Raw genomic sequence first — 14685 nt, 5'->3', positions numbered from 1 at the left:
CTGCACATTTGTATACTACAGCAGGTGTTTCACTGCAAATGATACGGACACACAAGATTAAAAGGCAGTAGCAGCCCCCATCTCCCAAGTGTTACTTACCTAGGTGATATCTTCAGAGACGTATCATCGCAATCAACACCACTGAACTTTGATTCTGCCCCTGTGTTCGAGCGCTGGGTCCAACCAGCCTGGTGAACTGCAGCCACAACATTGGCACCATTGTCTGTGATGACTGCTGCCACTTTCTGAGTAATGCCCCAATGATCTGTAATTCTTTTCAGCGCTAAACTAATGTTAGCGGCAGTGTGCTGTTCAGTAAAGCAATTAGCTTCTAGGACATATTCTACCATCTGCCAGTCGTGCACAAAGTGACAGGTCACTGTCAAGTAGGACTGAGTGCTTCTTGATGTCCACATATCTGTTGTTAAAACCACACTCTCAGCATTTTCTAAAGTTCTCTTCACCTCATTGCAGCAGGCTGTGTACATGTGCGTTATAGTTTCTTCTTTAATCTTTTTGCGGCTAGGCATTTTAAAACTTGGGTCAACGTACTTCATAAGGGCATTAAATCCCCTGTCCTCCACTATTGATATGGGCTGGAGGTCCAGGCAAATCATCTTGGCAATCAGGTCTGTGATGTTTCTTGCTCTTGGAGAGTCATCTATTGAATTTTGTAGAAAAAAGTATTACGTCATGTACATGAATTATTAACCTTTTTAGAAAAACATTAATGGAAGATGCATATTAATAGTATAACTTTAATTAAAAGGAGCTATTCTTTACTTTTTTCTCTCTCTCTCTGTTGTTGGGAAAAAGTTTTGTCTTTTAGTATATTGTAAAAAGAGACATGGTACCAACAGAGATGCAGGGCTTAATCGTCATGAGCAGCAAAACTATCAATTTGTAAAGCCACTGGATACTTACATTTAATATTGTAATATTTTAGTGTTGTTTATAGGAAGTGGAGTTACAAATAAAACGTATGGCGTTCGACCACAAATTGAAAAGGGGAAAACTTTATTTATAAATGACTGACTAAAGCGCAGTAATTATTGCTTCAAATAGCACATCAACCACAAATGCTTACGATTTTTGGTTAGCACCTGATACCTGGATATGTCTTGCCTTTCTGAAACGCTGCTTCTAAGGTACTTTGGTACCTTAGCCTCGGTGTGGCTGCAGGGTTTTCCGTCGCTTCCTTAGTGTCTGCGGCACGTTTCAACTGCAGCTCTTCATGAACCGTGGGGTGAATTTTACTTAAATGTTTTGTTAAGTTTGTGGTGTTGCCACAATATTTAATCGTTTTGTGACATATTTCACATCTTGCCTCGTTGTTATTAACTAAAATATAATACCTCCAAACCAGACTTCTCTTACGTTCGGACTGGGCCGCCGCCGTGGCCATGCTTGTTTGTGTTTGGATTGGAACGGGAGGCGAAGGAGGAGGGCTTGGCTTGTGAGAAAAGGGGGCGGGAGCAGAGCAGAGCAGGACACGCCGGTGCAGCAGGCGGAAGGAAACGTAGTGCTAGCATGAGTGCAAGTCGTCAAATTGGAGCAGAAAAAAAAAGAGGAAAAATATAATTAAATAATTGTAAGTATCGATATTTTAGCTAGGGAGATCGATACTCAAAATGAGCAGCCTGGATCGATATATCGATATTTTGGTATCGATCCGCCCATCCCTAATCTGAAGGTGGCAGCAGCAGCAGGTAGCGATTTGCCTCGTGCTTCTGCAAGAGAGAAAATTGGCGACGCACGGACGCAGCGGCAGGTATATGGGATGCCCATGCAGGTAGCATTGACGGCGACGTTGTCATTGTGGATAAAAGTCAAAGTCTGCTTTATTGTCCATTTCTTCACATGCCAAGACACACAAAGAAATCGAAAGTACGTTCCCGCGATCCCACTAGTACACAATATACATACAAGTAAACAACACTCAAAAGAAGAAGGCACAAACAATGAATGAGTAAGCGCTCTGAATGAATAATAAAGAACACAATCAATAAGAGGAGCAAAATGGAGCAAGTGTGCATCCAGCAGACAGTCAGAATAGAGCGCAAAGGTGCAGGACGCTGCGCAGAAGGGGGCAGAGAGTTCAGGATCCTAACAGCCTGGAGAATGAAGCTGTTGGTGAGTCTGGTGGTGCGGGAGGGAGGGAGGGAGGGAGCGCAGGCTTCCCAGAGGGCCGAAGATCGAACAAAGAGTGAGCGGGGTGACTCGCATCACACAATCGTGGTCGCCTGGCGGGTGAGATGGGAGGTGTAAATGTCCTTCGAGACGAGTCGGTCGTGACAGTGATGGAGACGTTTTTGAAGAGAAGAAATGCTGACACTGTTGTGCCGTGAGAGACGTTCAGCTGTGCCGTGGGATTGTCCAATCTTCATTACGGAGCGCATTGTAAACAGGGTCGCCAAACCACGGGTCAGTTCGCGCAAGGCCTGGTCAGCCACTTGCTAATCGTGCATGAATCTTGAGATTTCATATGGCGTCCGTCTGATTGTATTGCATCGGCACATATTCCGTTTACGTATTGCATCGGCACATATTCCGTTTACGTGTGTGTTGCTGTGTGCTTTTGCTACCGGTGACGGACACCGTGACGGACGGTTGTGGTGCGTTCGGGATCCAATGGAAACCAGAGCCTGCAGTTCGACCGGAGAACCTGGATTGGTTATTTTTCACATACATCAAATAAGCAGTCAAGTCGAGACACCTCCACTGTGATAGCCACTCAGCTGCTGTCAGAACACAGATTGTCTTTCAAAGTGACTTTGTTCTGATTGTTGCAATATTTATAGACCTAGTCTAAAACGGTCAACAAAATCACGTTGATTCTTTTCTTTGAATCACAATCACTTTCAATTGGTCATTTCTTACACCGTCTAAAACCGTTTTGAAAAACGCTCCCTTTTATTTAAAAAAAGGAATACAATTGAAAGAATATTTAGTATTTATTTCAATTCAATTATTCGACTCTCCATACATATATATATATATATATATATATAATATATTATATATTATATATATAATATATAGGAATAGGACTTTACGTCTTTCGTTGTAATATAACAGATTTTAATATAGGAGCATCACAGATTTTTGTTGGCGGTGTGCCGCGAGATTTTTTCCAATGAAAAGGTGTGCCGTGAATGAAAAAAGGTTGGGAAACACTGACCTCGTGTGCATTGATTGACATGTCATTTTATAAGCTGTGATGAATTGCATTTTGGAAACTTTGCAGCGCGCTATTTTGCGTATGTTCACGAATGTAAATGAAATGTGCGTCATGGTTCTTCTAATTGCGTAACCCATGCAATCTAACGTATACATATTGTATCCTCCACACGAATTCAGGGGCACTTTGGAAATATTTTGGAGCATCTGCTTGAGGAGCCGGATACTTCCGCAGCAGCAGCAGCAGCAACAGCAGCAGCAGCAACAGCAGCAGCAGTAACAGCAGTCTGATGACAGGAACCGGCCCACCAGGGAGTTGAGTCCGGCCCAGGGATAGCATTATTATTGAAAAAGAAAGAAAGTAAATGTGGTGAATGGTCTTTGTTGCTTGGCTGGTCTCCAAAAAAACACTTGGTGGAAGATGGCTGGCCCAGAGAAGGAACACTCCAGTGACACACGGCTGTCCCAATGATGGTCATCACACACACACACACATCTGGGTGTGGTGAAATTTGTCCTCTGCATTGAACCCATCCCCGTGTGATTTGGATCCATCCCCTGGGGGCGAAGAGGGGAGCAGCAGGAGCAGAAGCAGGAGCAGCAGCAGGAGCAGCAGCAGGAGCAGCAGCGGTGCCGCCGCGGCGCTCGGGAATCATTTGGTGATCGATCCCCCCAATTCCATCCCATAATGCTGAGTGCCAAGCAGGGAGGCAATGGGTCCCATTGTCATAGTCTTTGGGTTTGAACCCACAACCTTCCAGTCTACCACTAGGCCACTGAGCTGGCCCTACACAACCTGTCTGAGAGCTCCTGCATCGCTCTACCCGCCGACTCCGCTCTGCTGACCCCCAGCACCATTGGGAGGATAGAGCCTTTGCCATTGCTGCCCCCACTCTCTGGAACTCTCTCCCCCTGAGCGACCGTTCGTAACGCTGACTCCCTGCGCTGCTTCAAACACCTTCCCAAGACCCACCTCTTCGACTCTGCACATGACACCGAACTCATCGTGTGTGTGCGCGCGCTTATGTAATGAATGTCTAGGTAAAGCGGCTTTGAGTTTTCTCAAAAGCGCTCTATAAAAGCCATCTATTATGATGTCGTTGTTGTTGTGTGACGGGAACAGACTGGCTTGTGGCATCGTGGAAAAAAGCTCGGGACGCCACGTCCCCATCAGCGGGACAAGTTTTTATTATTGAAGTGACCTCGTTGATTTGACTTTGAAATTCATCTTTGGGTAGATGCAGCCTGGTCATCCTGGATAAGGGACCTTCCTATCTGTGGTCTCTTCTCATGGTTTCTCATTTCCCCGAGCTGGAGTTTGGAGTTTTTCCTTGCCCTTTTGGGAGTTTAAGATCAGGGGATGTTTGAGAATATTTGCCATTTTTCACATCACGTCCTGAGTGTTGTTAGTCACCTAAATGTTGAACAGAGGCTGTGATTCACCCAAGTCAAATTCCTTGTTTGGCACGCTCAAACATGGCGAATAAAAGACTCTTGAATCTTTAGGATTTGAAACAAAGCAATAGTATTTACATTTCTACCTCATTTCTACAACTTCAAGCTGATTTAATACATAAAAAGACAGAGGATGACATTTGATGGATTGAAGGACACCGTTTGTATTCGCTCTATGTCGAACCCGATTACAGAGGCGGCATCCGTGGCTCAGCGGCTAGACCAATACGTCCAATATTGCGACGCCGCCGAGCCGCAGTGCCCCATAATCGGAGTGCAAGCCTGAGAAACAGGTGGTTGATTTGGCGGAGGAACTCCATCGTCATTTTGGCTAGCAAAATGCGGGCGGCTTTGTATATTGTGTTTTTCTTTGCTTTCCGTTTTGTGTTTCAACTGAGGGAAGGAGGAAAAAAAAAAACAAGCATTGATCCATTTCACCATTTTTGCTTGTGTTTTGAAACAATCGTTTCGTTTGTTCGTTCATTTCAAACGGGGGTGGGGGGGGTGGGGGGAATAAGATTACTGGACACAAATGAAAGGACAAATATACAATAATATAGATAATACACACACACATATATATATATATATATATATAGATCTATCGTAGCAAGCAAGATATAACAGAAAAAAGAAACCATCAATCATATTCACATGGCTGCCCGTGTTGTGTAACAGGAACAGACGAGTCAGGTGTAACATATTGTACCCGGACTCTGGCCTGGAAGTCCACGTCACTATCGGCAGTGCGGACATGACATAAAACAAAAAATTAATAAAAATAGCCTAGGGGCAGGACTCTCTGTGCGTGGCATTTTGCTGCCGAACTATTGTCAAACACGCTGCGTGCTGATTGACCATTTCAATCTGCTGAGCCTGACACACAGCTCGACGCTGATCCGACTGCGGAGGAGAATGGAGCTGGAGACGATGCAGGTTACTATCAATACTTTGCTCAAGCTAGAGCTGTTTTTTCAAAGGCGGCCTTACACTAAGCAGACTAGGCCGCAATAAAATAAGACATGCTTTTTTTGGGTTTGAATGATCCTTTCTTTCCAAGTTGTTCGAACTCATATAAAAGCATCATTTGATATCCTTCATAAAAGGCACCCTCCATTTTATTTGAGCCATTATATCCCAATATGCATGGATATGAGTTAGAACAACTGAGAAAGAAAATAATAATGACAAAATATATATATATATATTTTGGGGTGGTCGCAGGTCGCCGCCCCCCAACTGTTCATTCATAAAAGGCACCCTCCATTTTATTTGAGCCATTATATCCCAATATGCATGGATATGAGTTAGAACAACTGAGAAAGAGAATAATAATGACAAAATATATATATATTTTTTTTTTTTTTTTTGGGGTGGTTGCAGGTCGCCGCCCCCCAACTGTTCATTCATAAAAGGCACCCTCCATTTTATTTGAGCCTTATATCCCATATGCATGGGATATGAGTTAGAACAACTGAGAAAGAAAATAATAATGACAAAATATATATAGATATATTTGGGGTGGTTGCAGGTCGCTGTACATGTGTGACAATGACAATAAAGATCTATTCTATTCTATTCTAAATGTTCGTTGTGCTGCTACGATTTCGTAGATACGACACATTTATTGGATAGCGAGGACGTCACCCAGCCCCCCCCCCCCCTTTTACTCCAAATGACACAAACACAAACGAACATTTTTGCTGCACAACGAAGCACAAACGAAACAGACTATTTAGCTTTTTTTTTTTTTTTTGGTGTTGCAGGTCGCCGCACTCACTGCAATGGCCTAGTCTGCCTAGTGGTAGGGCCGCCCTTGTTTAAAACCCTTTCATGACCGCCGCAGTCCAACAAATCCATCGAGTACAATAATCCCCTGGTTTCGTGGCGTTAATTGGTTTCCAAAACCACCCGCGATAAGAGAAATCCGCAAGAGCAGCGTACACCCTCTCATCTGTGCATTTGTTCACATTATAGACATGGTTGTGCTCTCATAGTGGGTGTTATGTTTCCCCCCGCTGTTCGTTTTGGACTCACAGGGTCCCTGCCGATTTCTATGTGGGGCGCGCTCTGAATAAAACTCTCTCTTCCGGGGCAAGTTGAGCACAAGACGAAGACGTGTGTGATTCTTCCTCCGTAACAAACGTCACGTTTATCGGTTATCCTGCCCTAAAATGTCAACAACATTTCTGTGCGTGTGGGTGTGTCAGAAATGTATATGACTCCATTTAGGTGCATATTTTATGACTAGAACAGAAAGTCATTGTTTCAAACATGTAAAATAATACAATAATAGTATAAACAACATGCAGAAAAATATTGTATCAATCGTGAAAATGTCATATTAGTCACCAACGTATGTACGTTCTTGAAACGTTCACGTGTAACGGTTAGTGCGCGCGTGCGCAACATTGGGAGATGCGACGTAGCGTTGTTAACCTTGGTTAACCGGGGACCTCTAGTGGTCACGATATCACCATAGCAGAAGTCAACATCCTGTTGAGGACTCAAAATTTGCCATTTTTCGCATGTCCGAGTGTTGTTAGTCACCTAAATGTTGAACAGAGGCTGTCATTTACCCAAGTCAATTCCTTGTTTGGCACGCTCAAACATGGCGAATAAAAACTCTTGAATCTCAGCACTTTTTGGAACAAGGTAGACAATACTGTCAATAGGTCTTCAGACGTCTTTTACTATGACCACTTGTTTTGGAAGAGACAGAGTACAAGGCTGCAAATAGACTAACCTCCCGCCATTTAAATTCACACCTTTTGTCCGTCCCTCATCTGGACCCTAGGACCGTTCCGGGACCACTGACGTCGGCGTGTCCGAAGGAGCATTGGAGTCTGTGGTCGTCGTCCAGTCAGAGACGTGAGTCAGCTTACCTATCCATCACTCTGCTTCAGTCCTATTTTTTATTTTATTTTTTGGCATGCTATTCGATGTCCGTACGCGGCGACCTTGAGTGCTTTGAAAGGCGCCTTATCAATCAATGTAGGTTACGATTACTCGACGACAAGTCTGCCGTTTGGAGCTGCGTCCTTTTTTTTCTGAAATAGCGCCGGGCTCTCGACGTTACATGGCTTTGAGAGCTCTTGTCTTTTTTGTGTTTCAGTCTGTTTGGTTCGCAGTTTCAACGTCCCTCTGATCGGAGACAAGACACCACAACCATGGTGGCGTTTGATATTGCTCACCACACCATGGCGGCGTTTGGTATTGCTCCTCTTTATTCTTTCCTTGCACACACACACACACACACACACACACACACACACACATATATATATATAGATATACATGCGCTTTTTGTTTGTGGTCACGCACCACGCACGCACGCACGCATTCACAGCGTCCAAACGGGGAATGGAACTCACGGTGTCGGCACCAATGTTCCCTCTATTTTTCAAGTGTCTAGTAGTGTAAGTGTAATAGATAAATGAGGAAATACAGGAATGAATGAATCAATCAATCCAAAAATACATGTATAGATGAATGAAGAAATAGATAGATTGATAAATAAAGAACCAATCAATCAAGCAACCAACCAGTCAAGATAGATAAATAAAGACCAACCAACCAACCAACCAATCAAGATAGATAAATAAGACCCAATCAATCAATCAATCATCAATCAATCAATCACTCAATCAATCAATCAACCAATCAAGAAATCTTGTCAATGACAACTTGAACTTGCTCGCGAGGGGCGCATTTTGTGTTGTGTACCTTGTGCCCGTTGCTTTTCTGTCGGGCTTTTGCGCTCTCTCGCAATATGTACCGATCGAGCCCAGACAGAGGTGTCGTCCCGTCTCGTTTGCCAGCAACCAGGTCAAAACCAACGTCAAGTGCAAAGAAAACTTCACGTCACTTGGCTAAACACAAAATACGGCATTAGACGCAGGCGCGCAGAACAGACAACACGTACACAGCGAGGGACTTTCGTACGGAGTAAGCAAGAATAGAGGAGAGCGCAAAATGTCAAATGACAAGTGGTTCGAGATGAACCAAAGCACCCAGAAACTGATCGGCGAACCACCAAAGCGCAAGGTACGCATCGGAACGCGCACGCGCTTGACGAATGGCTAGGTCGAGTTGAAAGCATTTGCAAGTCGTTCGCTCCGTCGGGGAGGAAGAGAGAGAGAGAGAGAGAGAGAGAGAGAGAGAGAGAGAGAGAGAGAGAGAGAGAGAGAGAGAGAGAGAGAGGAGGAGAGAGGAGAGAGAGAGACGCCGCCGCCGCCTGTGACGGTCGTTTGCGCTCAGGTCTGTTCAGATACGCTGGGGCTCCATTCTGGCGGTGGTCCCGACGCTCCTCTTGGTCGTGATCGTCATCCAAAACATCGTCTTCTTCCTCTTGAACAGGTACGCACGCACGCACGCACGCAATGAACAAACACTTGACTACCACAAGTTACAATCCCCCATCCCCCCTTCATGTATACCCTTATGTGTTCCAAGGTCTCAGGACATCGTCAAGAGTTGGGCCCGCTGGTGGCGACTTTGCCCAACAGCATCCCGGACCGCAACTGCACCGACTTAGCCTGCCACTGGCGGCGCTGCAGACCGCGTTAGCACAGCTGAATGCAAGTCACGCCGCGAATTTCCAGCGACCTGGAGAAGAGTCAGACCGCATTCGCAAGGCTGAAGGCAGGTCAGGAGGCAGGTCAGACGGCATTGGCAGAGCTGAAGGCAAGTCACAACGCGAGTCAGAGCCTGCTGGCCAAAGTCTGGCAGGAGATTAGCACCGACAAAGGGCTTCTGAGTCAGATACTGAAAGACCAGAAGACGGACTACAAGAACCTGTCTCAGGTGAGGTGGACATTTCAGGACTTAACGTCCCTCCCTCCCTCCTTCCTCTTACACACAAATTACTATCTCCTTTGAATAAGAACAAAAGTATTGTTGAAAGATGCAAACAAAGTGTCCCTGTTGAAGATCTCATTTCAGTTCTTTCAAACGCTTGGTGCGCAGGCGCTGTCACAAGAGAACAAGGACTTCAGTTCGGCTTTGTCCAGCCTGCGGCAGATGGTGGTGGATCAGCCCACACCTAACAGGAATGCCATGGTAGCTAGCGAGCGAGGCGAGCGAGCGAGCGAGCGAGCGTGTCCAGTTTGTTTAAAGCGGGCATGTATTTTGCGCTCTCACATGTTTTTTTTTGCTTCAGGTCTCATGCCCAGAGACTGCAGAGACATCAGGGCGGCGGGAAACTCCCAAAGTGGAGTCTATACCATCTTTAGCGGGTGCAACAGCTTCGAGGCTTACTGCGACATGTCGGATGACGGGGGAGGCTGGACCGTAAGTGCTTGACCCCCCCCCCCCCCCCCCAAAAAAAAACCACCCCAAAGTTCCCCTCGTGATGCCTTCCCCAATAAAGTTGCACTTTTCTTCAACGCTGAACGTCCAGTTGGCCAGTCATGCTCGTTTGCTCCGCTGATGGTGTGGGTGTGTGCGTTTGCAGATGATCCAGAGGAGACTTGACGGCTCCGTCGACTTCTTTCGGGGTTGGAAAGACTATCGAAAGGGCTTTGGACGCCTGATCGGAGAGCACTGGCTCGGTCTGAAACAAAGACATCCTTCTTGTCAAGCCTTTGTGGTTTGCGTGACGTGACGCCGCCGCCGCCTTTGCGTGTTTGCAGGCCTGCAAAACATCCACGCTCTGACGGCCTCGGGCGATTACCAGTTGAAGATCGACTTGGTCACGTTCAACTACCGCTATAGCTACGCTCTCTACAACGACTTCTCGGTGGACCCCGAGAAGGACGGCTACCCGCTGCTTGTGAGCGGCTACTCTGGGACCGCAGGTAGCGACTCCCGCCGGGGGGGCACACTCGAGAGGCCGCGCCGCCTGTGTGTGCTCAAAAGCAAGTTTGTGTGCTTTGCAGGTGATCAATTCACCCAGCATTCTGGGATGAAGTTCACCACCAAAGACCGCGACCAAGACAAGTCTCATGTCAATTGCGCCAATGTGTGGAAGGGCGCTTGGTGGTACAAGGACTGTCACTGGTCCAACCTGAACGGGCTGTACAAGACAACCGGCGCCTGCGACGGTCACAATGCAGTCTGGAGTGATTTGGGGCGATCAAAGTATACCTGCCTGACAGTCGTGGAGATGAAGATCCGGCCCAGAAAGTGAGCGGTCGGCCGGCGGAGCCTGGGAACGGCATCCCCGTGGGATCACGTGGGTGCTGCCCGACGTCACAAATGTGTGTCGGATTTGGCCCGGGCAAATTGGCTCAAGTGCAATTCCGAATCTCACCAGGAGCTTGACACGAGAGAGACCTGACAAACGCTTAGTTGGAAGTTAGTTCCTCAAAACCAACTCTTATTAAAGGGCCGTTTGGCGCTGTAGCAGTTCGAGATTTAGACTGACGTGACATAGTAAATCCACTCACTCACTTTTGGATCATTTTAGGATGTTTGCTTTGCTGTCATAAAATGCCTTCCATCTGTTAACATAAGGAGTACCCCTAAGCATAGGTTTAGCTACGATTGTGTGTTGTTGAGGTTAATGATTGTTCGATGAAGTTGTCTTTACATTCTTTCGCTTTGCCATGACCTAAGTGCGACAGCTTCAGCGAAAACAATGACCCCTGTTAAAGTAAGGCTGGTACATTCTGTAACAGCTGACGCATTCCAATGACATCTGTTAAAGTAAGGGTACCCACCCATAACCATCGTTTCGTTAGGTTGCGTTGAATATTGACTTAGGGTTCATTTCTTCCTTTTTGCGTCGTTTCACTTGAATATTTTCAAACATGGTTTATTGCCTGTTGATGTCACAAGGTTGGTCGGTTGGATGGATGGATCATCAACATGTATTCATATGGATGTTTTATTCATACATAAATGTATTCTCACGCGAGTAAGGACTGTTAAAGTAATCATCGTTTAGTTATGTTGTGTGGAATATTTCATTAAAAGTGTTTTAGGAGTTAAGTTTCATTTTCTTCTCTTTTCTTTTTTGGAACCAAAATTTGGATTTTGGGAACGAGGCCAACTGATTAATTACTCCAACCATTTCAGCAATTTAAACCCTCAAGTCTCCTTTTTGTCCCCTCCCTTTACGAAGGTTGAGTTTTACAATCCAAAGAGGTTTGCGACGGCATCATTCTCGCTGGAATGACAAATGGCGAGTGGAATTGTCGTCGTTTGTACAAACATGGAGATGTGTCACTTTTTTCCTCATTCATTAAACTTTCTCTTGATAATCCTTTGATGATTGATCTTTCCCCCCCCCCCACGTATATTTTACGATGTGGTGCGAATCGGAATTCAAACAAAAAATTCTAGATTGCTTTTGTCTTTTGCTTCGGTTGTCGAACAAAATTCGGAGGTTGAATTTATTTTTGCTGCTAAATTTAAAAACAAAAGGCACATTTTTAAAATGAACTCTCAATGGATTTGGTTGAATGACATTTTTTGAACCTGAAGTGGGAGAAACAGCAATGTGTACATATTCTGTTAGACCAGTGCTTCTCAATCATTTTCTGTGATGCCCCCCCATGGAGAAGAAAACATTTCGCGCCCCCCCCATGTTATTAACATTAAAGAAAACCAAAAAAGAAATAAAAAAGAAAGATCAACTTACAATCAAGAATAACTTTATTATTAACATTGTTTTTTAGTCTGTAACAGAACAGTGCATCACTTTGCCTGAAATTAAAAAATAAATGATAATTTTTCAAACTATAAACATTCTTGACCAACTGCCATTTTATGGTGAAAAAAATACAACAAAATAAACATCCATAATATTAAATTAAATAACAGCAATAAATAATATTCAATTCAAAGTAATCAGCAACATTAACTCACGAGCACAATATAGAAAACATTTGAATTAAATTGTACACATTCATTGTTGACTTACTTTGAAGTAATATATATATATACAGTGCCTTGCGAAAGTATTCGGCCCCCTCGAACCTTTCAACATTTCGCCACATTTCAGGCTTCAAACATAAAGATATAAAATTTTAATTTTTTGTCAAGAATCAACAACAAGTGGGACACAATCGTGAAGTGGAACGAAATTGTTGGATAATTTAAACTTTTTAACAAATAAAAAACTGAAAAGTGGGGCGTGGCAATATTATTCGGCCCCTTTACTTTCAGTGCAGCAAACTCACTCCAGAAGTTTCAGTGAGGATCTTTGAATGATCCAATGTTGTCCTAAATGACTGATGATGATAAATAGAATGCACCTGTGTGTAATCAAGTCTCCGTATGAATGCACCTGCTCTTTGATAGTCTCAGGGTTCTGTTTAAAAGCGCAGAGAGAACCATGAAGACAAAGGAACCCCACCAGGCAGGTCCGAGATACCGTTGTGGAGAAGTTTAAAGCCGGACTTGGATACAAAAAAGATTTCCCAAGCTTTAAACATCTCAAGGAGCACTGTGGCAAGCAATTATATTGAAATGGAAGGAGTATCAGACCACTGCAATCTACCAAGGACCCGCCGTGCCCTCCAAACTTTCATCTCAAACAAGGAGATGCAGCCAAGAGGCCCATGATCACTCTGGATGAACTGCAGATAACTACAGCAGAGGTGGGAGAGTCTGTCCATAGGACAACAATCAGTCGTGCACTGCACAAATCTGGCCTTTATGGAAGAGTGGCAAGAAGAAAGCCATTTCTCAAAGATATCCATAAAAAGTCTCGTTTAAAGTTTGCCACAAGCCACCTGGGAGACACACCAAACGTGGAAGAAGGTGCTCTGGTCAGATGAAACCAAAATCGAACTTTTTGGCCACAATGCAAAACGATATGTTTGGCGTAAAAGCAACATAGCTCATCACCCTGAACACACCATCCCCACTGTCAAACATGGTGGTGGCAGCATCATGGTTTAGGCCTGCTTTTCTTCAGCAGGGACAGGGAAGATGGCTAAAATTGATGGGAAGATGGATGGAGCCAAATACAGGACCATTCTGGAAAGAAAACCTGTTGGAGTCTGCAAGAAGACCTGAGACTGGGACGGAGATTTATCTTCCAACAGGACAATGATCCAAAACATAAAGCCAAGTCTACAATGGAATGGTTCACAAATAGACGTATCCAGGTGTTAGAATGGCTAAGTCAAAGTCCAGACCTGAATCCAATCGAGAATCTGTGGAAAGAGCTGAAAACTGCTGTTCACAAACGCTCTCCATCCAACCTCACTGAGCTCGAGCTGTTTTGCAAGGAAGAATGGGCAAGAATTCCAGTCTCTCGATGTGCAAAAACTGATAGAGGACATACCCCAAGCGACTTGCAGCTGTAATTGCAGCAAAAGGTGGCGCTACAAAGTATTAGCGCAAGGGGGGCCGAATAATATTGCACGCCCCACTTTTCAGTTTTTTATTTGTTAAAAAAGTTTAACTATCAATAAATTTCGTTCCACTTCACGATTGTGTCCCACTTGTTGATTCTTGACAAAAATTAAACTTTTATATCTTTGTTTGAAGCCTGAAATGTGGCGAAATGTTGAAAGGTTCAAGGGGGCCGAATACTTTCGCAAGGCACTGTATATTTTATTCATAGAAATAATTGAAAAATCCACTCTAATCAGAATCAGCTTTATTGACCAAGTGTGTGCAACATTTAAGTGACTGACGACATTCAGGTAACATTAAGTGGTGAGAGCAGGATGTTATTGCACAGTGACGTCTCTGAGTCTCTATGAGTGCACAGCAAAAACTGGAGTGTTGAATCAACTCCCACAGAGTCAATTTTAACACTTTTTGAGGTTTATATAGCTCCACACTCTACAGAGTTAAATTAACATTTCAAAAATCGTTATTTAACACTGTACCAAGAGTTACATTTAACTCCATGAACTAGGTTAAATGAACACAGTGATTTACATTAACACTATGTCAGAGTTACTTTTTTAACTCCATGACCACTGAGCGATTTACATTAGCAGTTTAGCACTATGTCAGAGTTACTTTTTAACTCCATGACCTGGGTTAATTAACACTGAGCATTTACATCAACACTATGTCAGAGTTACCTTTCAACTCCCTGAACTGGGTTAAATTAACACTACATAGTTTTAAAAAATAACTTCA

The 14685-nt window shown here is 44.3% G+C and overlaps 1 protein-coding gene across 1 annotated transcript; it reads left to right on the top strand.

Annotated features, from left to right (window-relative positions):
• The first annotated feature begins 4810 nt into the window (after nt 1-4810).
• LOC119132725 (fibrinogen C domain-containing protein 1-A-like) lies at nt 4811-10825 on the top strand. The gene is made up of 10 exons (XM_037268197.1): nt 4811-4909; nt 7433-7506; nt 7751-7848; nt 9091-9279; nt 9359-9441; nt 9604-9712; nt 9797-9927; nt 10091-10187; nt 10269-10433; nt 10515-10825. Exons 1-10 carry the CDS (start codon nt 4811-4813, stop codon nt 10763-10765), a joined length of 1296 nt encoding a protein of 431 aa, XP_037124092.1. The 3' UTR covers nt 10766-10825.
• Nucleotides 10826-14685: the final 3860 nt, after the last annotated feature.

The sequence above is a fragment of the Syngnathus acus genome, chromosome 13 (genome assembly GCF_901709675.1).
Source record: "Syngnathus acus chromosome 13, fSynAcu1.2, whole genome shotgun sequence".
NCBI lineage: Eukaryota > Metazoa > Chordata > Actinopteri > Syngnathiformes > Syngnathidae > Syngnathus > Syngnathus acus.
This window is presented reverse-complemented; position numbering and strand designations above follow the sequence as displayed.